This window comes from Oncorhynchus keta, chromosome 29 (genome assembly GCF_023373465.1).
Source record: "Oncorhynchus keta strain PuntledgeMale-10-30-2019 chromosome 29, Oket_V2, whole genome shotgun sequence".
In the NCBI taxonomy this organism is placed as follows: domain Eukaryota; kingdom Metazoa; phylum Chordata; class Actinopteri; order Salmoniformes; family Salmonidae; genus Oncorhynchus; species Oncorhynchus keta.
The window spans coordinates 22,929,454-22,955,520 of record NC_068449.1 but is presented as its reverse complement, the minus strand read 5'-3'; the positions used below and the strand labels follow the sequence as shown (position 1 = coordinate 22,955,520).

Here is a 26,067-nt window from a genome sequence, read left to right as displayed (position 1 = left end):
GCTCTGTGCCCACCTGTCTGTGGGAAGGAAAGGATATTAACTTCCCACAGTCACTCAACGCTGTCCATGTGACTGTGTAGAAATCATCCTTCCAAGAATGTGTTTAATGGCTGTAGTCTCATATTGCGCTGACTTGTTGCTCATGCAGTACAGTATCTTCCCTCATGGGATGGCAATCTACATGATAAGCTTCCTTCCCTCCTATTCTGTAGGAAGGAACACATTGTCCATCAATATGATAATCCTGGTATTTCTTCTGTTTCTCAGCCTCACGTCCTTGTTCTACGGAGAGCAGAGTGAGAAGGAGAAGTCCCCGTCAGAGTCCAGCCCTTCAGACTCCGAGACCAAGGACTTGGTGAGTCCAACTGTTATTATGGCTCCAACTCCAGACCGTAGGATCGGTCTAGGGGTATAGCTTATGAAGGGTGACCTTTTTGAGTGTGAATAAAAGTGGGGCACACCTTTTTCTGACACTTGACCAAAGCACTTGTCCTTAATTGAGTTGATAAAACGTCCAACTGCACAAACAAAATATGAAAAGGCGGACAGTTCAGACAATGACTTCATAGACACCTGCGTGACTGGTTAGGGTCACCACCACCATCGACGTGACACACCATGTTTATGATGGCGTAGGACTGACTCAGACATGAGGTCTTCTCCAAGAGTTTGACAGCAGTAAAGTCGTTTATGCCTCAGACTAGACCTATTAAAGCCCCATTATCCTCTCAGCTCGTAGACCTTAATGTTATGCAAATGACAGATGCGCGGCGAGCCAGGCGTGCTGTGCAATGCCTACCACAGTCTGTCAGCGATTTGTATTTAATAAGCGATCCACTGAATGTTTTATGTCTTTGCTCCATCTCTAGGGCTTCTGCTCTTGGCTTACAACAATCTATCATATGAAGTAAGTGTACATCTCTTGACCCTTGAACTCTCAACCCCATCCTCGCTTCTATCCTCTTTTATTGCTCTTCTCTTCAATGTTGTCATCCCAAATCCCGAACTCGTGTTAAATCTCATTAAGCAGTGAAAACAAACGAGTGTGTGCTCATGGGATCCTTTGTGCCATGATTTACCATAGAGTATTTGCACTTGCTCGAGTCTGACTCACTTTCACTCAACAAATGTAGGCCCGTAAAACAGTGACTTCCTCTGTGTCCATGGTTTCCAAAGTATTATGGTGGAGTTTGGGTGCATCTGGGTGCTGTTTTTAGTCCTTGTGTTAGTAGCTGACTATATACCTCACCCTGGGATCCCTGGAAAAGTGCTAAACCCACCCTGATAGAGCTGTGTGGCCTGGCCTGCCTCCATGCTGTGGGACCAGAAGGCACCTCCTGTTTTTTCAGAGACTAGTGGGTTTTTAGACCCTCCACTTGGGCTCCCCTTAGTCACCACAGGTTTGGCAGGAGTGGAGTGGCGTAGTTACACTGAAGCTCGAGGAGCAGGCCCCACAATATCACTACCGTGGAGTACCTCTGAATCTGTATTGGCACAGAAGACGATTCTACACTTCCCTCCACAATCCAACACTCTTAAGGGAAAAAAGGTGCTATCTAGAACCTAAAAGGGTTCTTTTGCTGTCTCTGTAGGATAACCTTTTGAAGAACCTTTTTGGGTCCCAGGTATAACCAAAAAGGGTTGTGTTATGGGGACAACCGAAGAACCTTTTTGGAACCCTTTTTCAAAGTGTTTTTTTTTTTTCAATTTATTTTTAATTTCACCTTTATTTAACCAGGTAGGCCAGTTGAGAACAAGTTCTCATTTACATCCCAGCCTGCTGATTCTGCCATCCTGGGAAGATCCTCTCTCTGTGTGTTGTCTCTCCAGGGATGATGAGATCAGGAGTAAATGTGGCATCGACGCTACGACCTACCTGTCCTTCCAGCGCCACATCATCCTGCTCATGACCGTGGTCTGTCTGCTGTCTTTGGCCATCATCCTGCCTGTCAACTTTTCCGGGAACCTCCTAGGTAATTTAGAGGGAGGCCTTGGCCCGTGTTGGGAGGCCCAGGGATATCCTAAACGGCAGGGGAGGTAGAGGGGCACCTCGCAAGGAGAGTCCAGGCCACACATGCATATGCAAACACACAGATGCACGCGTACACACACACACACACACACACACACACACACACACGTGGGTGGGCTTACACACACACACACACACACCACAGTTATAAACACAAACTGACAAAGTCTGTCCAGGGACATCCGAAACGTAGGCCACACAGTCAAATATGCGTGCGCGCGCACACACACCACAGATACAAACACAGACAGACATTGTCTGCAATTTGACTTACTGCTCAATTGAGTTACATTAGTGGTATTTAACTTAGGCCTTCCCAAAGCAAAGTATGAATATGAAAACTTTAATTTCCTCCCGACATAGACTTTGGTGTCAGAGGTTGTTAGCTGTAATGGATAGTAGAGTAGATGACAGTTGGCAGTTAAATGTTGCGCAAGCTCCCATATAGAATGTAAAGCAAACACGTTTGAGGTCTGGGGGGGACCAGTGTTCTCCATAGCCACTTTATTACTGTTGGCTGTCATCTATATGGACCATTGTGTCACCCTGTCATTAAATGAACCAACACCCTTATATCGGTCACCATAGAAACAGTAAATAAATGGAGCGAAACTAAAATAGAGGGTGGAGACGTGACTAATCTCGCAATTTTGTCTTAAACTTTTCACTGAGTTTTTACTAAATTGGATGAGACAATCCTCTGTTTGATCCATTTGCCATCTTAACCATGTAAAGACGATCGTATTCCTCTTAAAGTCTATTTAAAGTTGGACCTTTCTTTCTTACAAAAAAAAAAATGACTGTTCAACAAATAACTGTCATGTTTTCTTTTCTGTAGGGGATAATCCTGAGAATTTTGGAAGAACGACTGTGGCTAATCTTCCTGCAAAGTAGGTCAAAGGCCTGGGTCTTCTCTTTTTGCCAACTTCAAGAAATGTTCATGAATATCTTGACCATCATGGTTATTCAATAGTCATGTGAAATGCCTTTTCTTTATCTTCTCTTAGGGACAGCTTCCTGTGGCTCCACAGTATCTTTGCTCTGCTCTACTTCATCATCACAGTGCTGTGTATGGCCCATCACTCCTCACGCCTGGAGTACAGAGAGGACGAGAAGGTGTGTGTGAGGGCTCCTCAAACCTGGCCAAATGCACTGGTGTAAAGTAGTAATTTAAAGTATTTTTTGGGGGGGTATCTATACTTTACTATTTATATTTTTGACAACAGTTCCTAAATAAAATAATGTACTTTTTACTCCATATGTTTTCCCTGACACCTAAAAGTACTCATTACATTTTAAATGCTTAGCAGGACAGGAAAATGGTCCAATTCACTCACTTCTCCAGAGAACATCCCTGGTCATCTACTGCCTCTGATCTGGTGGACTCAATAAAAATATATGCTTTGTTTGTAAATGATGTCTTCGTGTTGGAGTCTGTAACTAAAAAAAAATCTAAAAATGGTGCCATCTGGTTTGCTTAACATAAGGAATTTGATTTATACTTTTACTTCTGATACTTAAGTATATTTAAAACCACATACCTTTTAGACTTCTACTCAAGTAGTATTTTACTGGGTGACGTTCACGTTTACTTGAGTCATTTTCTATTAAGGTATCTTTACTTTCACTTAAGTATGACAATTGGGTACTTTTTCCACCACTGGCCAAATGTGTAATGATTACTAGGTAACATAGTCAGGTTACTGTCTCTGAAAACTGAGAGACACACTGTTTGATGTGTGTAATGCATGGTTACCATCTTACTTTTATTATTGGCAAACTTATTGTTTTTTTTTTTTGTCAGGTGGCCAGGACTCTCATGATCACCTGCATCCCCAGAGAGATCTCCGACCCAGGCCTCATCACAAAACACTTCCAGTAATCTTATGTTTACTTCTCACTTCTTTACGCACTCAAAATAATGCTGATAGTAATAAACCTGGTCCCTCTTCCCTCTACTCTAGTGAGGCTTACCCCAGCTGTACTGTCACTGACGTCCGCTTCTGCTTCAATGTACACAAACTGATGATGCTGGACTCTGAGCGGTACAGTAACTATGACAATATAGAGAAGTTAGTCGGTAATCCAATACAATCACTGTTTTGTTGTTTTTTTCCTCTGTGCAGATTTGAGTTGTTGTGTTTCAGACGGAAGGCGATGAAGGGAAGGCTGTATTTCGCCACTATGTCCCAGAAGGAGGGGAAGATCATGATTAAGACCCACCCCTGTGCTACCATCTTCTGCTGTGATGTGTGCGGCTTTGAGCAGGTACTTTTGTAACAGAAACGTTTGTGAACCTTGGTCATAGTAATTATGGTGCATTGATTGCGTTTTGCCACTGGATGGCACTAAAAAACTACATTTGATTTGCGCGGCAATGTGCAGTTTAGTCTGAATAGAAATTCAATAAGGGGCATGACTAGACTTGGTGAATAATACTGGTATGTTGCTAATCTATATTTTCAACTCTTTGCAGGTGGATGCAGAGCAGTATTACAGTGAGCTAGAAGAGAAACTGACCGATGAGTTTAATGCAGAGAAGCACCGCATCTCGCTCAAGAGGCTGGGCATCTCCTTCGTGACTTTTCGGGATGAGAGGATGACTGCTGTGTGAGTGAACTATGACCTCTGACATGTTAACTCACTGTTCTGCAGTCTCCCGCAGTGCATGCATGGCACGCCAACATGTTACAGGGTTTGATTGAATGTGCTCATGAGTGTGTCTCTGCCTGTTTTGTGATTACTTTGTGTGTTGTGTTTCTCCCTACAGTATTGTCAAGGACTACAGCCGGGTTGGTTGCCGTCGGAGACCCAAGCAGTCTAGCATCACCACGGTAGTTCAGTCTCACAGGTGGGGTGTAGGCTATGCCCCAGCTCCAAGCGACATCATCTGGTGAGTGAGGAGGTGATCTGAAAGCAGATCATGGCTTGAAATTCCCTCCCATTTGGTTATCTGACTGTACTTAGGCCGGAATTCAACCTGACGCATATTAACGAGCTGTGCCCTGCCACAGACTTTTAAAGCTGTTTTGCAGAGGTCGTTAATCTGTTACTTTCTCTTACAAGAGTGCCGTCTCTAGTCACTGCCATGTGGCCGTTCCACTTAACCATCTTAATTAGATGGATTTTAGAATTATATTTGTGTGGGGTTATCTTAGATGGTGTGTTTTTTTTATATATTTTTTTATGAAATTGTTTGTTGGTTGTTGGTAGTTTGGTGTATTTGAGATCAGTTATAAAATGAAGGGTTTGATGATAACAATCAGCCCCTCTGAGGTCACATAATGTGAGTGTTACATGTGTATGGTGGGATTAGCCGGTGAGGTATCCCCGTCACGCGGCGCTCGCTGTTTGTGCTTCATGCCTCATTGGCTGTGTGTATGGCAGTGTGTGTTTGTGTGGAGGGAGTAGTACTGCCTCCTGGTGCAGGTAGTCTAGACAATTGTGGGGCTGCCGGTCACGGCCGGCTGTGACACATTGCCTCTGCATGTCACTCTGGGTAACCGACTGTTTCCCTTCTTTAAAAAGGAGTGTGATGTGTCCAACCTGTTATCCACTCCAGAGTAGTCAGTGCGCTGGAGCATACTCCCTCTCACTTTAGGGGTTGCTTTTGTTGTATTCATACTTTGTGGGTTTACACAGTAGTACAGATTAGTGGCGATATGACGTGAAGGCTTTTGGATAGATTAGTATCTGACTTCTTGTTTACTTCTGTCTCCAGGGAGAACCTGTCGCTGTGTGGCTCCCGCTGGTGGCTGCGCTTTGTCCTGCTCAATATCCTCCTCTTCCTCCTCCTCTTCTTCCTCACCACGCCCGCCATCATCGTCAACACCATGGACAAACTCAACGTCACCCGGCCTGTTGACAGCCTGAGGGTCCGAATTCATTTCAGAATTACAGTGTTTGTGGTGCTGTACCAAAGCGAATGAACTATATCAAAATGAACTCATAATGTTTTGGTTTCTCCCCACAGAGCCCGATCATCACTCAGTTCTTCCCTACCCTCCTGCTCTGGGCGTTCTCTGTCCTGTTACCCTTCATAGTCTACTACTCGGCCTTCTTCGAGTCTCACTGGACCAGGTAGAGTACTGAACTGCTGCAGGCCCCAGCAGACACTGTCTGACACTCAACCTATGGCCTAGTTCTGTCCCTGAACACCTTCTTCAACAGTTCTCTCTCTCTCTCCTCTCTCTGCGTGCTGTCTGCCTGTGCTACTTCTCTAGTCAGGTTGTCATAGTGATCTCTGTAGAGATAATGATATGCACAATGGTCACTATGCACTGAGGAGCAGAATAGCTCTGCATCCGGAGGAGACAACCTCACACGGCACCTATGAGCACCGTCTCTTTACATAACCGCCCCCACCACCCACCCATGTGTTGTGAAGGCGTGGTGTGTGAACGACTGAATGCAAATCAAATGTTTACAGTTATTGGTGTGAAAAGCTCTGCTCGTGGTAATGAGCCCACTATGAAGTCCTTTACATGTGAAATGGTGTGAGGGAGTGCAATTCTAACATATACTGCATGTTCCAAACGTGTTTTGTAACTGCATGTCCTCTGTTGTAATGTGGTCTGTTGTGGGGTCCTCAGATCCAGTGAGAACCAGATCACGATGCACAAGTGCTTTGTACTGTTGGTGTTCATGGTGATCATCCTGCCCTCGCTGGGTCTCTCCAGGTATGAATATAGAAACATACATGCTGACCTAACAGCTCATTTATAGTTTTCTGATATGATTGTTACAGAGATTACACTTGATCCAAGACCCTGTGCTTCTACTCTAATGTACCTGTGGTTCTTTCATCTCCAGTCTGGACCTGTTCTTCAGGTGGCTGTTTGATGTCAATTTCCTGGAAGACAAGAATATCAAATTTGAGTATGTTTAATTGTTCTGCCCTCTAATGCCATGGTACCATATGCTTAGCGGGCATTGAAACAACTGCCATATACAGCGAACATGCACCTAGGCTTTGCTTCCTCTCCTCTGTGTGCAGGTGTGTGTTCCTGCCTGATAACGGAGCGTTCTTCGTGAACTACGTGATCACGTCCAGCCTGATCGGCACGGCCATGGAGCTGCTGCGTATCCCAGCTCTGATGGTGTATGCGCTGCGTCTCTGCTTGGCCAAGCCCGGGGCCGAGCGCATCCACGTCAAACGGGTGGGAGGAGCAGTATTTGACTGTATTTTTTTGTGTGAATTATTGATGTAACTTTTCTTTTCAAGTGTGTTTTCTCTGTCTCTCCAGAGCCAGGCCTATGAGTTCCAGTTTGGTCTGCAGTATGCCTGGACCATGTGCATCTATGCTGTTAGCATGACCTACAGTATCACCTGTCCCATCATCATGCCCTTTGGTGAGTGTGTTTGTACGTGCCCCCTCCTCCCTGTGTGTGTGTCCGCTCGGTGTGGAGTGGAAGCCTCTCTCCTGCTACTGTAATGTTGGTCACCTCTGCTGCCAGCCTGGTGCAGACTGTGAAGTGAATGTGCTGTAGTCCCAGACACTCAGACACAGCGAGCTGGGAGCCAGACGCCCACTTTACTCCTGTCTCTGCCCAGAGCTGCAACAATCCTTTATTTACTACTACTCTCCAGGCCTTGACGCATGCCTTCCACATTGTATCTGGGCTCAACTGCATGCTGTCTTTAACCTGTGATTCACTATGTAGCCCAGAGTTGGTCAGTTCCAACTAAATTCCGAAGTCAACTGACAAGAATGGGAGTTGAATTGACCACAACTATGCTTTAGACGGAGGTTAACAATGTTATAATAGGTGATTGTCTGTATATGTCCTCATCAGTCAGCTCTGTAATGTCTGTCTCTCAGGGCTGCTCTACCTGATCCTGAAACACATGGTGGACCGCTACAACATCTATTATGCCTACGTGCCCACCAAGCTCAACCAGCGCATCCACACTGCAGCCATCAGCCAGGTCATCGTGGCGCCCATCCTCTGCATGTTCTGGCTCCTGTTCTTCTCCGTGCTCAGACTGGGTGTGTACTTCCTGTTACCGTAGTCTATCAAACGGACCAATACATGTGGGCTAGCCACTGTTAATCAGATATAGCTTAGTGGCAGCTAGAGTGGTCATATGGTGGTGAGATCTTGATTGTGGTTCTTCTCTTTCCTTTGTGCTCCAGGCCCAATGCATCCCATCACCCTCTTCACCTTTGTGTCCCTGCTCTCCTGCCTTGCCTTCTCCCTCCTTGGCCTATGCCTTAGGAAACAGCCAGACAAGTCATCAAGCTACCAGGTCAGCTACCGTATTAACAATTGGACATAGTGGAGTTTTTAATTTACATTTTATTTTACCTTTTATTTACCTAGGCAAGTCAGTTAAGAACAAATTCTTATTTACAATGACGGCCAAACCTGGACGATGCTGGCCCAATTGTGCGCCGCCCTATGGGACTCCCAATCACGGCCGGTTGTGATACAGCCAGGAATCGAACCAGGGTCTGTAGTGACGCCTCTAGGCTAGCAGAGCCTTAACAGTTTTTTAGGATAAACTCTAACGTCATTGATTAGGCCTAAGTACTTCAACCATATGCAATGTCTTTATGTGAAGTGGTGTTTAAGCATCTGCTGTGGCTGTGCTGGTGAGATTGAATCCCAATCAGAGATTATTCTTGACCCCTCCTGGACTTCTGGTGGGTGTAGAGTAGAGCACAGGCCCTCAAAGGCTAAATGACTTCTGTGCCAATGTGTTTCAGATGTCAGACCAGGTGTCTGCTGACCAGCCAGTAGAAGGGGCCTTCACTAATGCAGAGAGAAGCTCCACCCCTTCCACCACCCCATCTAATGTACCTGCCTCCCTTCAATCACACCACTCTCTCAATTCCTCACAGAGTTGTACAATATTCTCATAACTAGAAGATCTGTATGGGTAATATCTCAGTTGTAGTCATTAGTAACTTATCTCTGTCTCTGTGTCCCTCTCCTCAGCTGTTTCTGGCATCTGTGTTGCTGGAGCCGGAGCTAGGCCTGACCCCGATGCCCTCCCCAGCTCACCAGAGCTACGGGACCATGGCCAGCTCCCAGGACCGAGAGGAGGAGGAGGACCAGGTTGAAACCGTTGAGACAGAGCTCCAAGAGCCGTCAGACCCTTACTACGCCATGGACAGCCCAGTGGGTAACCAGTGAACTACACCTGCGATATAAGGGAGCGAAAGATGCCACAATGCTGCATATTTACCTTTTAACCTCAGAATCACATCCAACTGCCTCAGCCCCTCTGACTGGACCCATGTTTGTGAGACCATTTGGATTGTGTCTTTTGAAGGTTCTTTGGAACCCAAGGCTGAAATAATTTCTTCCTCAGCCCTGTGGCGGGGATGTGGAGAAAGGATGCAAGTGGCCTTCTCTCCCTCAGTGTACAGAAGTCAAAGTGACCACACCACAACATCTCTCAAAGCTGTCATCATAAATGAACCATACGGAGGATACTTCAAACAAAAGTGCTGTCATTTTCTGACTTACTGCTTCATAATTTTCTCCCTTTCTTCCCTCTATAAGTTGCATGGAATGAATTAACTAGCGAGGAAGGACACTGGGACAGGATTAGGGGTGGATTTCACCAACTACCCTACTAGACAGAGTGGTCTTGGCTCTGGTGTGGAAGAGCTCTGTGAGGCAGAGGGTTGCGGGTTGTAATCAAGCCATCTGCAGTGAGAGAACAGGACAGACGGATGGAGGGCAGAGTGGATCTCAGAGCTCTAACACTCCCTATGGAGGAGAAGGCACAAGGAACCCAATGGGACCTGATGCTATTGTATTTTTTGTTTTGTCAAGGTTGTTATTTTTGCTATTCTGTAGTTGCCCGTTGTATGTGATATTATTGTGCTGAAGGGCGAGGGGCAGGCTGCTTATTGTTTAATAACAATGTATTTATGGTGCCATCCCTTTATTGTTTATAAATATGACTGAAAAAGGTGTCTTGTTGGACAAGTCCAGGTAGTCAAAACATGATCTCCAATTTACTTTGGTTTTATGTTTTGCATAAATGTCCAGCAGCAAAAAGTAGTCAAGAAAAAATACTAATCGTTCTCTATTGCATCGTGGTTTCAGTAGTCCAAACCAGTCCTCTCCACTGCATGTTGAGAATGCTGTATAAGAGAAAGGATTTGTCTGTACATTGAGGGTGGACATGGAGTATAACAAACTAAACGGCTTTCTCTAATGCTGCATAAGACTCAGCTGACAGTCATACAGTAACCTTTGCTAGTGTTGTATTGCAAGTGTTTTGCTGCTCGAAGGCGAGGTTTCCTTGCCACACTGAATGTAAACTGATTGTGGTTAGTAATCGTGCTCTCTTGCTGTGCCTTGAAGAAAATCGCTCTTTCGTCTAGCAATCCAGCATGGCCTGAAATATGCTGCATGGACTGAACTAAAAACCAGGGAAAAGATGTATACAGACTTAAATTAACAAACACACACAGACTAGCATATGGCCATAGTTCTATCAAATGCCACCCATAACCAGCTATTATCTTACTCCCATCATTTGTGTGAGAAACCATCTTCCTATGAATAGTTCCCTCAGCCAATAAACAAGCAGGGTTTAAACAAGCAGGGTTTAAACAAGTATTATGCAAAATACTTATTTTCGGTGTAATTTGAGTATTTAAAAAAATAATGTGGCCAAAGTCCGCTTCTATTTAAAGTATTTTCAAATAATTTCCTATAAATTGCTTTTTATTTTAAACAATTAAAAATGTCAAATTAAAATAACACCCCTAGGACCAGGTTCAAATGCATGGTATTAAAATATTTGAAAATACAATTGTCTGTATTTGACTATTTTCAAATACTTTACAAATGTATTTCCCAAAATACATTCTAATATTCAACTGCTTGTATTTTCATAACAAAAACATCTAAATACCTACTTCAAAGTGCATTTGAAAGTAATTTAAATACCCAGATCTGACAAACGGTGTGCCACAGACCACTGAGCTAATGATGTTGACTCATTATGTGCTGACTGGATTTTCTAGTCTCATTTATTTAATTTTTTTTCTTCCAATGAAATCATTTGGATTGTAGCTTAAGGTGCCTTGTTGTGGGTGTCACTCTCTCTGTCTGCAGTTTCTAACTGTTGTATTCTGTGATCATATAGCCAAGCTCTTTGTAGATTCCTTTCTCTGGTGTCTTGGCCCTTCCTACAATGTTATGATAAGTTATTGTTAGTTATGTTTGTCATCATGCATAAATGGTGGTTCCTGGTTTTTCCTGAACCCAAAGAAAGCTATAGAATAGTACTCCAAAATTAGAACTGTAAAATTGTTTGCCTAAGAAATGTCACCCAAAGATACAGGTCCAGGTACTTTTTCGTGCATCCCTGGGAAGGTTGCCATTTTATGGTCATTGAAGTATATTCTTGAAATACCCTGTCTTTATTTGCTATAATTTGTTATTATTATTATAAATAGTGTTTGTTAGAAGTGGTTTTGTGAAACGGACAGAATATTATAGGATAAATCTAGTGTGTCTTATAAACTCTAAGTTATTTGTTTAATTTCAAGGGAACTAGAATTGTTTTATGAACAAATGTCCAGCATAAAAACAAATTGATCATCCCAAAACGAGTCACTGTGTTGTGTTCACGGTGTAGGCCTACACTACCATCTGAGATGTTAATTGTGGAGAGCAACACAGTAAAATCAGTTTGAACACCACATCACAGAAACCATAAACAAAAAAGTGCCTAAGCTCACCAAATGTGTGCTCTGGATTTCAGCATGTCGTTTCACAGGCCATGAAGTTCATATATAGGCGCTACTTGGTCAATCAGATGTCTGCATTGGCAGTGCAGCATTTACAGCGGTACGGCCTCTTCAGAAGTCAGGGCATTCATACTTCTTGCGCTTCGTGGAGCAGCGCAGAGCTGTTGTCAAGGAAGTGAGCTTGTGTTTATACAGGACCTCCCGCCCCCACCTACCGTCAACCAATCATGTAAATGCGGAGCTATATGGAGCTCTCCGTTGCTACAAAAGTTGAGGCTACGGCGACGCAGTACAGAGCTCATTTTGGCCTCTGCATTCCTCCGTAGGCTCCGCAATTGCGTCACATCATCCACACGGTGCCTCCTACCACATTTTCAGATCAAGCATAAATTGTCTATTCCTATTAAAACATGTTAATCAATTTATTTTTTATGGTGGTCATAACGGTTGAGTAAACATCAAAGAAAGCTTGGTTCTTTATGTTCCAATAACAATGAGTGGGGGAATGTACTTGTAAAACTCACTGAGATTTGTTTCCAAATTAGCTCTGTTGTACCTCTTTGTCATTTGTGCTCATACATCAAATGCTCTTCACATGGGTGCCCTGGCTCTATTTTGGGGATACAGTGGTTTTCCACTTAGGCCAAGCTCTTATTTTCATCCTTTACAGGAAACTGGTGTGTCCTTACTGAAGTACTACTTATAGATTTCTCTGAATCATTTACTTTTGCAGGGAAATAAAGTAAAACAAACATTCTGTCATCTTGATGTAAATGTGTGGCTTGTTTTTCTTTTTAACCTGAGGTTGAGGAACAGTGGGAGAGTGTGTAGCACTGACCTCCCACCGGACATGCCTGAGCTGTTCTGTGTCAAATGTCTTTGAAGTGCTGTGAGTGCAATTCAAGTTGAATCCATGGCCACTAGTGCCCCACATCTTGTGCTACAGGGAACAGGCTCCCTTTTCTCCTCTGTCTCCTGTGGTCTAGGGAAGGGGACAGAGTCACAAGTTCAGCAGAAGGCACTGCGCTTCCTGTCAAGGAAAAAACCAAGGGGGACCTGCTGAGAGTTGACCGGGCTTTTATAGTGTTTTTTTATATGGTGTGGTTTCTCATGCTGGCCATGAGAAAATGTAGCCTACAATTGACAGCGGCTCGTTGTCCAAGCACGTTTGGATATTCAGCAATGAGTGCTAGGTTCTCACACAGGGTCCAAGAGAGAAGGTTAATCTGCCATCATTGGTCAATTTGCAATCATTTAAGAAACATTTTCATAAACTGGTATTGTTCTCAAACTATTGTCCTCAAATGTTCTGATTTGCAATGTATGTGCCATACTAAACATTTTTGAATCAAAAATTATATTTTACACTTACTTTTCAAAATCCCCAATTTTGTCAAAAGGCATTTTAATGGTCAAGCCTGTTGGTTCTGAATCAAGGTTGTGTGGGGATTGAGTTTCTCTGCTGATCAGATTTGTTCACAATGACCATGAATTTGCCTGGCAGCACTATGTCCCATTGTTAATAGGAAAGACTGCGCCCGGTCAGAGCTGCAGAGACGGGGTTAATGCATGCAGGTGCTCACCTCCCTGATGACCCACTGTTTGGAGAAGTGCTTCTGCATACAAACTAGCCCTGGTACAAGCCTGTGCGCATACTGGAGACCTCATTGGTCCTGTAAGCTTCATGTGGGGATTGTAGGTTGAACGGGGGCAACTCATTGAGTGAGGCTGCCTGTCGCCAGAGCATGGTAGAGAAGGAAAGCTGAGTCTCCAATACCACTGAATAACATCGCCCTTAGTGCTGTTTAGGACAAATGTGCATCAGCATCCCTACAATCTACACTTAGTGCGCTATCAATAAATCATTTACATAGACTTTAATATGGGGAAGATAAAAACCTATTCTGATTCTGAAGTTCTTGTGTGGGATAAATCACTGCCATTTGACCAGTGAGAGATATAAAACGGCTGATATTTTCCCCTGTCACCACAGGCAACTGCTTGGAGCACGCTTCTTAGTGAAAGGTGAATTCCTTTGGGTGTGTGGCACAGAGCTTTTCCTCTCTCATCTCAGAAGCTCAGAATAGAATGTCTCTACCTCCTGCAGCCCACCATATTGTCATTTCCCCCACGGCTTATGCTGCCTCCTTATTTCCACATGCAAATTCCGCTTAATCAGTTGCTGCTGTTTTATATTTACATATCTTTAGTTAGAAATTATGTAAAGAAAACAAAGCACAGCTTATATTTTTCACCCCCAGATTGCATACGTTTTACAGGAGACTTGTAGATGCAGGCTATAGTTGTGAGTGTACTCTGACAGATGATCAGTGTGTTCCAGGCCAGGCAGGGCTTTGAAGGCCAGACAGGGGGGGACAGTGTCTTGCTCTCAGATCTTGGAGGAGATCGATGTGAGATCCAGTGTGGAGCTGTGAAGGTCTTGGCAGGCAGCGTGTCACAGAAGGTGGAGCTCATTAGAGGAACGTGTCCTCATGAAATGCCACTGTCTCCATCTCCCAGAAGAGGTGTCAAGACCTGTTATCTAATGCAGGAGAACAGTGCCATTAGAGGGTGGCTTCATCTGAGTGTTACCATGGCTTCATACTTCAATTAGAATATAACCTTTCTAATGTTTATACTGCAAGTCAGTCAAGTGAGAGAGATACTACCTTACTGGAACAATGTTCTGTATCCCTGCCTGTACTTTTTAGTGGAGCAGTCTGTACCAACAGAGAAAAGCATAACAAGCACTCTATGCCAATTGAGACACCTCAAGTTAACTGGGAAGTCAGTTGTAAACTCTAAGCTTTCAACAGAAAATCTTCACCTGTTTATGACATGTTAACAACACTGTAATAAAACTGTCATGAAACAGCAGACAGAAGTGCTTTTCCTCTGGTTGCTAAGGTAAGTGTTGCCGTGCAGCAGTGGTGAAGCCATCAGTGCTCAGCTGCCTCCAGGCTGGATGATCTTAGAGTGCTAACCTGATTAGCCCCAGTCTGCTAGCCCCCTCCATCTCTCTACAGCCACCTTCTCCTCTGTATCATATATCTGCCGCCCGCCAGCCAGCACCACTTGAGGAGAGTGTCTGTCTTCCTTCCACTTTGGACCTTTGCTTCACAGTTTCCATGACAACATCCAATCCCCCTTCATTCCAAAACACATTGCTTGTCTGTTGTCTTTTCTGCCTGCTTTTCTCTATCAAAGTCTCGACTGATCCTCCAGCAGCTATCAGGTATGGTAATGTACAATGTCCTCAAGTGGCCTCATGGGACAACTGTTGATCACTCTGGAGTACAGATACTTACCTCAATTATTCTGTATCCACCCATCTCTTGTGTATACTTTACCTATGGCAAGTGGCCAAACCGTCTCTATATCCCTACATATGCCACTGGGTTGTACAGCTGCTGCTTCACAAGACCTTTATACCTATAGTGGAGGTAAATACGCCATAGCAATCCTCAGCACAGCAGATCATCTCAATGTTATGTGATGAATGATGTGCTAAACTAAATGTTTTTCTCAGCTCAATCCCCCGAATTTACACCCCAGCCTAAGTGTTACTCTCTTTGAGTTACAGTAGGACAGGCAGTGACCAGCATCAATCAACCAAAATCTCAGACAGAGAAGATGGAGAGCGCTGCAGAGAGACAGATTTGGTTCATGTCAATTACTGCTTTATCACCAGAGCAGACAGCCAGCTCATGGATGTGACTTTTACAATGATGCAAGCAAATTGAATATGCAAATGCTTTGTGGGCTAAATTAATCCAATGTGTTGAATGTAGTTCGGGCAATCTGATACAGTACATAACTTAGTCCCCATCTCTCTCTCTCATCTCTCCCATTCCCTCGCGCGCACACACACACACACAAAGCTTCGCTTAATACTTTCAAAAATGTTGTACGTCTGCATTTTGAGGGCAAGAAAGCACATTAGCCATGTAGCGGCTAAGAGTTCTTGGAATCCTGGGGATGTGATGTATGTGACATTTGCATGATTAAGTGGGATGATATTCACTCTGCTCTCTGGTTTTCAGATGAAGTCCCTCTGATCTGTATAGCCACAGGGAAGGGGCCAGCCAGTACACTGATGTTACATAATCCCAAGGAATAGCCAACCGGAGCGAGGGAAATTGTGCATCGTGTGATTGATTACAAACCCTGAACTCAGCATTACTTCCATCGCACTGACAAACAAACCAACATAGTGGAAGAAAAACAATAAACATTGTCATCTTTTTTTCAGTAGTATGTCCACAAAAGATCACCTTTATTTACTATTAATTGAGTAAGAACACAACACATTACATAAGTATAGGATGGGGTCCATTTTACGAGCTGTTTGGTTGAGGGAGTATGTATTTGCATTAAGTGTCACGTGTTTTTGGTTAAAGGATAGTTGAAATCATTGCTGTTCGCAGCTGAGTTGACGAGGTAGACATTGAGACACTCATAAACAGAATATCATGTTATTTAAATATACCAATGCAATTCACACACACACACACACACACACACAAAACAGGCCTACTCACAGATCTTTGAAATCGAGACAATACACACAGCAATCTGCCTAGTGCCATGTATAGACATATTAGAAAATGTGTTCAACTCATAGGTCTGGTTTCCTAGACTCAGATTAAGCTTATTTTTTAACTAAAAAGCATGTTCAATGTAGATTCTCTATTGATAATGCTTTTTGATTCAGGAGAAGGGTTCATCTGGTAAGGGAAACTCATTATGCTAGTTGGAAAGTGGGAGAGAGGAACAAATCTGAATTAGTAGTGCTGCCATGGCCTGAAAATAAAGCTCACAGGTGATTGAAAGTAAAGATAAAGTGAGATCTCCTTTAGACATGGTAATGAAATGGTTGTGTTTTCAATGCCAACAGACATCCTTGTAGGGATCACACATTGATAATATGGCAATTATACTGATTGAGGAGAAATGTCTCTCTTACATTTATCATGACTTAAGGATAAAAGCTCACTCATCAATACTTAAAATGCTTAACAGCCTTGTGCTGCAAATGAAAAGAAAAATACATGGATTTGACATAAATGTTGTGGTTAACGTAACAGTTTGGAAAAACTGTGTTTGCAATGGCATATAGTCATTCACATACGTAAAACACTGGAAAATACAAAAATACATTGTATAAAAGTAATCTCAGACTGAAGCAATATTCACCACATATCAGCAGATTGGAGATATAGTAGTGTAGTGTTATTATCAAATACTTGGTGTATTATAGCTAACTTGGCATTGTGACTTTCAATGTACAGGAAGATAACGAATGATACACACTGTATAGAAGCATATAGGTAAATGTGTTCATAGCAGTAAAAAGGACATTCACATCTCTAACTATCATCTCTGTCATCTCTAACTATCATCTCTATCATCTCTGTCATCTCTAACTATCATCTCTAACTGTCATCTCTAACGATCATTGCTTACTATTTCAGGTTGGATGTAGTGAAATTTGTTTATCAATAAATGCTTTACGGTTGTCCACAGAAAGATACTCCAAGCTATTAACTATGAGCTAAATAGGGGAGAAAAAATGTCTGAATAAATCCTGGCTTTGTTTTTTTACCTTTATTTAACTAGGCAAGTTAAGAACAAACTCTTCTTTTCAATGACGGCCTAGGAACAGTGGGTTAACTGCCTGTTCAGGGGCAGAACGACAGATTTGTTCCTTGTCAGCTCTAACCACTAGGCTACCCTGCCGCCCTAATTGTCAATGACCTATTGGGTCCAAAAAGCCTAAATAGATTACTACTATATTTCTGGCCTGTTTACAACATATGATAGCAGTATTTACAATATATAGATACAGTATGTGGTTCAACACCACTTTACATTTACAATTAGTGAAAACTGAATGAGCCTAAACTAAGTCAAGCCCAAAGACCCTCAAGCAAATAATCTACTGTTGAGTTCCATTACATCAATTAGCTAGAACTCGAGAGGAGAATAAGCATTTATTTTAGAATAAGTAACAGTCAGTTGAAGCCTATTGAAATATTATGGTAATACGCATATGGCAACGCGAGCTTTACAACCTCTACTGTCAGAGGAGAGGAGAGGAGAGGAGAGGAGAGGAGAGGAGAGTGCCAACATACACATTTCAGACAAAGGTGCACATGGACACCCTAACAGTCATAGAGATCACATAGAAAAGCTTTATAATACATGAACAGTTCTTGTCATTTTCTATTGAGCATCAACAAAAGTCATGTGTTTGTTAATAATACCAATTGATTTAAGAATCAAGTTCACCTCTAAGGATTGTTACACTCCAGGTCATGGACACACAAAAAGAAAGGAGAGCATTATTATGTGCCATTATCAGGTCCCTAGCCTAACTCAAAGATATAAATATAGAATCATGATAATCACTCTAAACAATAATCTTGGACATACTGTACTTTTGTGATCAAGGTTTCTATATCACTGGTTGATTTGGGAGAGGGCCCATATTGTAGCTGCCCATTCCAGCCAAGTAATGCAGCCAATATAGCCAGTGTTTGACAAGTGTGTGACTAAGATACATCACAAAAATCACCACAATCAATGTAATTATTTGAGTAGATACACCAAGGCATTATTTACAGAGCAATTTCAGTTATTACCTTAATTTAACCCTATGCTTCCTCTAATATGAGGAACTCAAACTGCAGATCAAGGGTCTGGTTGACCCATAACATCCCCACAATGTTATAGCAGCACTCTGGCAGCTACAACATCCACAGCAAAAACAGTTAACTCTGAACACCAGGTGATTCGACCATTATTTGTTGTGTCAAGTGTGATAACGCCATTCGTTCACCATATACAGCAATCAAACCTTTATGCTGTGAGTTATACAACCTTACTCCATAGCAACCATGAGGGTGATTAGACAGCAACTGGTAGCAGACCCCAAGCGTATGTTTCAGTCAGTCTTGTGTTCTCCGTTCTTGGCCCATCCTCTGCTCATGGCCGCCACTACAATGGTGTACATGTTGAGCCAAGCCTGACGCAGCGGGGCTGTGTACCCCTGACCCAGACTGCACTGCAACATGTAGAGAAGGGACTCCCCCACCACCTGCAACATACACACACATGCATGCAAATATTCTGAATATTGGCATGGATTGGTAAATTGTTGCAAGTTGTGTTTCATAAAAGTTGTATAGTGTACAGTACACACAGTATGACAGTAATGTATTAGAGTAAGTGATCAGAGTGACAGTAGTCTTACAGCGAAGGACTGGGTGTTAACCCCGACTGCCTGGTGCTTCTTCCCCAGGTTGAGCAGAAAATCCTCCAAGGTATGGAGGTTGTCCAGGTGACTGACTGCTGCATCGATCACCAACATTACCTGGACACACAAGCACACACACACACACACACACACACAAACACGCACAAGAATGTACGCACACACACACAAACACACACAAAACAAAGAAACGTGAACATACACCAACATGCAGCAAGAAGTTAGACATTTCCGTGGATTTGTTTCCATGAATCAGCCATTTAACTGTCAGTTTTAACAGTGATGGGCTGAGCAGAGTTACCTTTGTGACATGGTCCAGGAACTCAGGGCTGGAGAGGCAGTCTTGTATGGTGCCACAGTTTGTGTTGTAGTGAAAGAGGTTGAGGAGTGCAGGCTCTAGTTCAAACAGTCTGCACAGACACAGAACACAATGCAGTACTGTAGGTGCAGATACTGTAGATACACATAGTCGTAAGTCACACAATAGTTCTGATTTTAATGTCTGGTGTAAGCTAATAGGACTGTCGGAAACAGTTCTTCTCTAGCGTCTGTTTTAGTAGCAGCAGTTCCAAAATAAAGACTATTGCAGCCGGTCGCCAAGCAACAAGTCAAGCCTCCAGTCCCGGTATAGGGAGTGTACGATGCACTATCTGTGTTGGTTAAGTGTATTTCTCTCTCCAAGTACTGTTTACTATGGTGACTACATTATTTACACTATGTTGCACTATGCCGGGATATTTTCAATGCAGACAACTGCAAATTGTAGTGAATGGTTAGGTTTCGGTAAACTTTCTTACAAAACAAAATGCTGCAGAAATATACAAACACTCTGTTTTGTTACACATACAGTAAAGGCTGATATATACGAATCACCATGAAATCTTCATGGAGGAACACATGAAACTTCTCCTAACACCTTTATTCCCTCCATTCCTAACTGCTCAAAATAAAAAGCTTTAGCTCAGAACTGTACCTGGAGAACATGATGACTCCGTGTGGAACTTTGTTCTTGCCAAGACTCTCCCAGCTGACTCGGATCAGCTCCTTCTCTTTCTCTGTCAGCTTCTCCATGCCCAGGGTCGCTCAATGTGAGGACTAGTTCTCGTTGCAGGAATACGCCAACCTCTTTGCAGGATCAGAGGAAAAGCCTCCGGTCTGGGCAACCCATTACACTGTTGTAGACTCGGCTTGGGAAACCTCTGACGACCCACCTGGAAACTAAGTGTAAGTACAAGAGGGAAGACATAACATAGGAAAACCAAAACAATAGAAAGAGGAACTTGTCGTTGGATGTGTGCAAATCCCAGCATACCTTGGTTGTGAGACTCTTTTCTCCTCACAAGCTACCTGTGTGTGTGTGTGTGTGTGTGTGTGTGTGTGTGTGTGTGTGTGTGTGTGTGTGTGTGTGTGTGTGTGTGTGTGTGTGTGTGTGTGTGTGTGTGTGTGTGTGTGTGTGTGTGTGTGTGTGTGTGTGTGCGCAGAGCTGCTTTGGCAGGCACCCTTGTGCACTTACTTGCTCTCTTGCTCACGGTGCATTCAGAGAGAGACAAGTCATCCGCCGCTCTTATCTGTCACACTGACTGCTGTCTCTGTCCCTCCCCCTTTCTCTCTCCTGCTAAGCTCTCTCTCCAGCGCTGTGGATTTGTTCACCCCACTAAAGAAGGAAAGATTTCTCTCTTTTTATCTGTTGAGTATGTGATGAGCTACAGCTCCTCCTGCAGGTGAACCAAGGGCTGTCAAAAACATCAACCTCCCCATAAATAAACAAACACATATAGGGTGCACCTTGACTTGCACTGTCACCTCCAGAGGAGGCTGGTGATAGGAGCTATAGGAGAACAGGCTCATTGTAGTGGCATGGAATCGAGTCAAACATGTGGTTTCCATATGTTTGATGTGATTGATACCATTACATTCATTCCAGTCCAGCCATTACAATGAGCCCATCCTCCTATAACTCCTCCCACTGGTCACCTCATATAAGGTTAGAGTGCAATGAACTAATGCAGGATAAGTAAACAGTTAATCATAAGCATGATGTTGCATAATGGGGAATGTCAGACCCCAATTGGGGGCCCAAATGAACATTTTAGAGTTGCTCTTTAACCTTGCTATGAATCTTTCTACCATCAGATAGTTTTATGCCCAAAAACTACACTGAATGAAACTCTGTAGTGCTTCAACCACAGACACTTAATCTGGAGCACTTGAATAATGAAATGTGTGGGAATTTTTATATTGTAGCTGAAGTAATAACAGACTTGAGGGCTCCACCTTTGCAAAAGTATATGGTTATTGTTTAACTGCTTGGAGAGGCGTCTTCTCAGACACTCAGATGACCAAGTCTGGTGGCCAAACTTACAGCATGTCATTACCCCACATAAGAGATGGGTTTTTTCTCAGCCATGCTATTGCCTGTTTTATTGGAATGCTTGCTCAACCGTTTCATTACATAGGTTTTGTCCCACACCTTTAAAGTTAGGATGTAATTAAACAGCCTTGCCCTACTATTCTCTGGGCCAGAGAGGTGATAGTGTTGTATTCAATATGATCTTATGCTGTGAGCCATGGCATTCTCTGTGTTTATAGTAACTTCTGTATGGAATACCCAAGATGGTAAAAAGCAGTCTTCTGCTTGACCACTGGGGGGTGTAAAGAGGAGAAACATGGTTTCCATGACAACCCCACTGGAGCCCTTGAACTTCTGTCATGTGATGCTTGAGCTCTCTTGGATCTGTCATTCAAGCATCTCCAACCAATGTGAACCTGGTTTGATTGATGGGATTTCAGCTGATTGATGGGAATACAGCTGGTTTGATTGATGGGACTTCAGGCCTACTGTACAGTGTAAAAGACCATTTAAGGTCACTCAATGACTTCCATAGCCATCTTTATCCGAATACAGCCAAACATTTGAGGTGGGACTTCACATCACGGTTCTGTGATGGTACCTTCCAAATGACCATATGAACTGGTCTCCATGGAGACAACAAGGTATGGCTCTGGAATGGGTCCTTGCTATCCGGGATCCTTGGGACGTCACTACCCCATTGAAGTTGAAATGTAAAATGGTTATGGTAAGGGTTAGGGGTTAAGGTTTGGGTTTAGGGTAGAGTTGCCCCTAGGATTCCGGATAGCTGTTAGCCTTTGGAATGGTGGTCGGCTGCCAGCTACAGTGTGTAGGGATCTGTTGTCAGCTTCTTTGAGTGTGTTTCATCAGCCAACTTGATATCCAGTAATGTACATACATATTCAGATATTTCCATCTGGTTAGCAAAATCCCATAAATACATGGCTGTAAACTGCTTCAGCTCACTGTGGAGGCCAGTATTAAACCCCATTTGAAGTGGAAATGGGCAGAGAGCAGTGCACTGAATGCCTTTTGTGATGGCAGAAGAATGTCTAGACCTATATACTTAACTGGCACTGTGGCTCTTGAAATAGCCAGAGACCTTAACCAAAGCATCAAAGAAATGTCCATTTCTGACGTTTCCTGTCCTTATTGGACCTGTCCATTGGCAACATATTTATGGCCTTGCATGACAGATTTAATATCGTACTATAATATCCCTTAGATCACTGTCAGCACTTTGATTTATCAGTGAGGGATGACATACTAACTACACCAGGGCCTTTCAGAATCTGTAGTATTGGCCTATGTTTTGTTTTTAAAATTGTATAAAACCAAATAAGCCCTTGATAGTCCGTTTTAATAAGGTTGAAATATTATGCAGCCATACATTTAATATTCCATAATACCCTGCCATTGTAAAATTCAAAATTACTTATAAATATATAGTTATATAAACCTTTATTAATTTTCTCACATTTACTCCAGTTAATATCAATTTAAAAGCTCCAGAGGCCACATGTCCCTGTTTAGAAAGGTCATAATCCATAACAAACATGTCAGACAGTCAAAGACCGGGTCAACATAGTTCAATTAGACTAGAATTATTTTAGAACATAGTGCTCTTTGAAACAAAATGGCTATATGGAGTTTCATGCCGGGTCGACCTTTTTGATCATACATTTATTTCCACTCTGGTTTTCACGCTCTCTTCCTCTACCTCTTCAATTTTCTCCCAGACGTCTATGTTTCCATCCCTAAATCAGACATGTCGGGTTAGAAAAGGTCTATATTGTAATTACATCAACGTTTTGCTTGGCTGCAGTATTTGTCACCTCTTCACTAAATACTTTATGACAGTCTCCCTGTATTATGTAACGCAACATTGTATAAATGACCAAACCACATGGCGCCCTTGGAGTTCCAGCTGCAGTGGTATTCCTAGTGGTATTATATATTGTATGAATACAACTAACAGTTAGTGGGTAGACACACTGCTACACACCCTTGTTGTCATTGTAAGTACCTTTTCTCCATGTTACTCTCAATACTTTGGTCATCACAATCGTCATCAGATTTGAAGATCGGTGTCTTTTCAAACTCTCATTCAAACCAGCTTCACTCTGCATAGTCGCTCTGCGTTTTTCTAGAGCAATTACATCAAAAGCAATGGAATAGAAAAGGGGCAGTTAACAGTTCAAAGGCTCTTCTCAAGTGTTTGCAATTCCATAAATGTAGTTTCCAGGTCATTGCAAGCCCATAGTTTACCTGTGACACCTGTTCAAAGAGGTAAGGATGGTCAGTGACTCTGGTCTTCATATCCTGTAGCTCCTTCTTATACTCTTTCATCCTTTGTTGCTCAGACTCGCTACAAGTACAGAGCCACAGACACATTAGGTAAAGAAATACAGTACAACTCTTTAATCAGTCTGTTCTTTTTAGTTTTCATCTAAGGAATTTCCAAGTACTCACCAGTGCTGTTTCAGCTTCTCATCTCTTTCAGGCTGCTGTGAGGGTCCATGACCTTGGCACGGACAGCCACTGTCTTCTTTATGGCCTGAGACCTCATCCTGTGTTTCCTCATAAACTCTGCACTCTCCTGCTCCGTGCTCTCCCTCTGCTCCACAGACCTTCTGATGGACCATAGGACAGAGAGAGTAATAGTCATCTTTACTGTGATCTGTGCGAATGAAAGAGACACATCTGATAGTGAAGTTCACAGTTCTCTCTTACCTAATGGCCATACGGCGTTTCCTTGCTGCATCTGTAATGTAGGTGGGAAGCGTATCTGTAGACAGCGATGTTAAACCACCAAAGGAATTGCTTCTCTTCAAAAAGGCACTGACTATGGATTCCTGAGAACAAAAATAAGACGAGGAAACAAACCAAAGCCAAAGTAATACACATATCAGTTCTATATTGAACTAAGTTCTATTTGCAGAGTGCTACAGTAAGCTCACTTGTTCTTTTTCAGAGCTGCTCCTGCTTGTTCTTGAGGGCAGGGTTGATGTCCGCAGGTGGAAGGGCTGACACTTGGTCACATCTTTCCTCTCGGCCCTCCTCAAGGCTTCCCTGTGGAAAGCCTTGTGCAGCCTATCAAAGTCAGGGACCTGGGAGGTGGTCTGATCCAGGAAGGCCAGGACCTCCTTCTTAGTGTGCTGGGAGCTGTGAGGTTCAGGGTTCTCAGTATGAGTTTGGTTCTCTATAGGCGCTGTGGACTTCCTCAAGTTCTCCTGGGCCCTCGGCTGGATGCATATCATCCTGCGCAGCTCCTCCTCTACAGAGCATGCAGAATTCAGTGGGGGGTAGATTTAGAGAGGATAATAATACAATTATAACACCATTTCCTGTACCGTAGCAACATCTCAAGAGATGTTTTTTTAGGCAACATACCTTTCAAATGCTCTCCATCAGCTTCTCTCTCTTCTTCTCATCTCTCTCCAGGAAGCTGAAGGGCTTCTGCATGGAGAGCATGAAGTCCTTCCTCTGTTCATGGCCTTCCTTCCTCTCCCTCTGTCGCACCTGCATCATATAGGTGCAAAAACACTTGGACAAGCACAGGAACAACACGGAACTTCCTCTGACACTCCGCCTCCTCTTTCTCCTCTTTACTTAGTTGGTGCTGCTCTGTTTCTGTTGGCCTTGATGCTGAAGTTGCTGTGATCCTCTCTGTGTGACAGTTGTGACGGATGCTCAGGCTGCAGAGGATGTGATAGATCTCTACGATTGTCTGACCTGTTGGGAGGTCCTGGAGTACTAGACTATCTGTCGACATCTGCTGACAGCATAGAGTTCTGCTGGATCCTTCTCTTCAGGCCCTGTCTCCTCTCTGTCTCCTGCAGCTGCTGCTTGTGGGCCTCCTTCATTGCTTGCAGCTGGTGTTGGAGCAGCACGTCTGATCTCAGGCCATCCTCCAGGAAAGCCTGATGATCTACAATGTTCCTCTGCTCCTGCATCCTAGCAGCAGTGTGTCCTCCTGAACCCAACACTCACCAGACAGCTATGGAAAGAAGAAAAAGGAAGACATTTTGATTATATTCCAAAAACACCTCTTCAAGAAACACCTCTCACAGTGAGAAAAACCCAGCTATTTTTATTTTCCACAGAACTGACAAATATCAGGAAAAAAACAGGAGAAAAACTCCAGCAGCACATGGTGTGAGGCTGCGCAAGGGTTACCCTAGCAACCAAACTCCTTCTCCTAACATTAGCATAAAACATTGCCCTAAAACTACTGTTTTAGGGCAGAAAAATAGCATTGTTTCACAATGCATAACTACAATCAATTGTGAGATTAAAATATCGTGGAATGTTGAAAAATAGATATTAGAAAATAACCTGATGCTCGTGCACGATAGAACTACCGTAGACTTATTCCAGCGCAACATTCTTATCCCCTTCTTCCTGCTTCACAATAAAGACAGTCATATATCGACGTCATATATCCACACACACTGTTACAATGTTATAACTTTAGAATTACTGGATAATGTTTAGCAAAACCAAGATATTTGACTCCACCCCCTGCAGCCCTCTAACGTTTGATTGGCTGAAGTAAAAGCTTGAGGTATCATGTTCACACATTTTAGGAACACATTTTTAATGCAAGTGGCGTGTTAAACTGTATCTCTTGTACATTGCCCTTCTGAATTCGGTTTTGAATTATGTTTTAATATGAATAGCACCA

General features: G+C 43.1%; 2 protein-coding genes across 6 annotated transcripts in view; one reads left to right on the top strand and one right to left on the bottom strand.

Moving 5' to 3' along the window:
• The window catches only part of LOC118362517 (calcium permeable stress-gated cation channel 1-like), a 33,088-nt gene extending 20,566 nt beyond the window's left edge, over window positions 1-12,522 (top strand). For both annotated transcript variants that reach the window (XM_035742908.2, XM_035742909.2), the window contains exons 5-24: window positions 268-355; window positions 870-907; window positions 1,831-1,973; window positions 2,871-2,922; window positions 3,040-3,148; window positions 3,837-3,910; window positions 3,997-4,077; window positions 4,180-4,300; window positions 4,509-4,642; window positions 4,803-4,925; window positions 5,754-5,907; window positions 6,006-6,112; window positions 6,625-6,711; window positions 6,845-6,910; window positions 7,029-7,191; window positions 7,279-7,384; window positions 7,855-8,022; window positions 8,170-8,282; window positions 8,743-8,832; window positions 8,975-12,522. In XM_035742908.2, coding sequence (XP_035598801.1) covers window positions 268-355; window positions 870-907; window positions 1,831-1,973; window positions 2,871-2,922; window positions 3,040-3,148; window positions 3,837-3,910; window positions 3,997-4,077; window positions 4,180-4,300; window positions 4,509-4,642; window positions 4,803-4,925; window positions 5,754-5,907; window positions 6,006-6,112; window positions 6,625-6,711; window positions 6,845-6,910; window positions 7,029-7,191; window positions 7,279-7,384; window positions 7,855-8,022; window positions 8,170-8,282; window positions 8,743-8,832; window positions 8,975-9,172 — 2,215 coding nt within the window. In that variant the 3' untranslated portion in view covers window positions 9,173-12,522. The remainder of the gene's footprint in view (window positions 1-267; window positions 356-869; window positions 908-1,830; window positions 1,974-2,870; window positions 2,923-3,039; window positions 3,149-3,836; window positions 3,911-3,996; window positions 4,078-4,179; window positions 4,301-4,508; window positions 4,643-4,802; window positions 4,926-5,753; window positions 5,908-6,005; window positions 6,113-6,624; window positions 6,712-6,844; window positions 6,911-7,028; window positions 7,192-7,278; window positions 7,385-7,854; window positions 8,023-8,169; window positions 8,283-8,742; window positions 8,833-8,974) is intronic.
• A 3,472-nt stretch (window positions 12,523-15,994) lies between these two features.
• LOC118362515 (neuroglobin-1) lies at window positions 15,995-25,864 on the bottom strand. 4 transcript variants are annotated; one of them, XM_052486220.1, is made up of 10 exons: window positions 25,719-25,864; window positions 24,774-25,380; window positions 24,114-24,657; window positions 23,853-24,013; window positions 23,407-23,748; window positions 20,544-20,684; window positions 20,004-20,248; window positions 19,332-19,440; window positions 19,010-19,129; window positions 15,995-18,853 (listed from the first exon to the last, which is right to left on the bottom strand). In XM_052486220.1, the coding sequence occupies exons 7-10, from the start codon at window positions 20,099-20,101 to the stop codon at window positions 18,701-18,703; spliced, it is 480 nt and encodes a 159-aa protein (XP_052342180.1). In that variant the 5' UTR covers window positions 20,102-20,248; window positions 20,544-20,684; window positions 23,407-23,748; window positions 23,853-24,013; window positions 24,114-24,657; window positions 24,774-25,380; window positions 25,719-25,864; the 3' UTR covers window positions 15,995-18,700. The 4 variants fall into 4 exon arrangements, 2 of the variants coding, with proteins under 2 accessions (XP_052342180.1, XP_035598797.1); XR_004821217.2 differs by lacking the exons at window positions 15,995-18,853; window positions 19,010-19,129; window positions 19,332-19,440; window positions 20,544-20,684 and having other exon boundaries at window positions 20,098-20,248; window positions 24,114-24,235; window positions 24,341-24,657; XR_008086210.1 differs by lacking the exons at window positions 15,995-18,853; window positions 19,010-19,129; window positions 19,332-19,440; window positions 20,004-20,248; window positions 20,544-20,684 and adding an exon at window positions 22,724-23,137 and having other exon boundaries at window positions 24,114-24,235; window positions 24,341-24,657.
• Window positions 25,865-26,067: the final 203 nt, after the last annotated feature.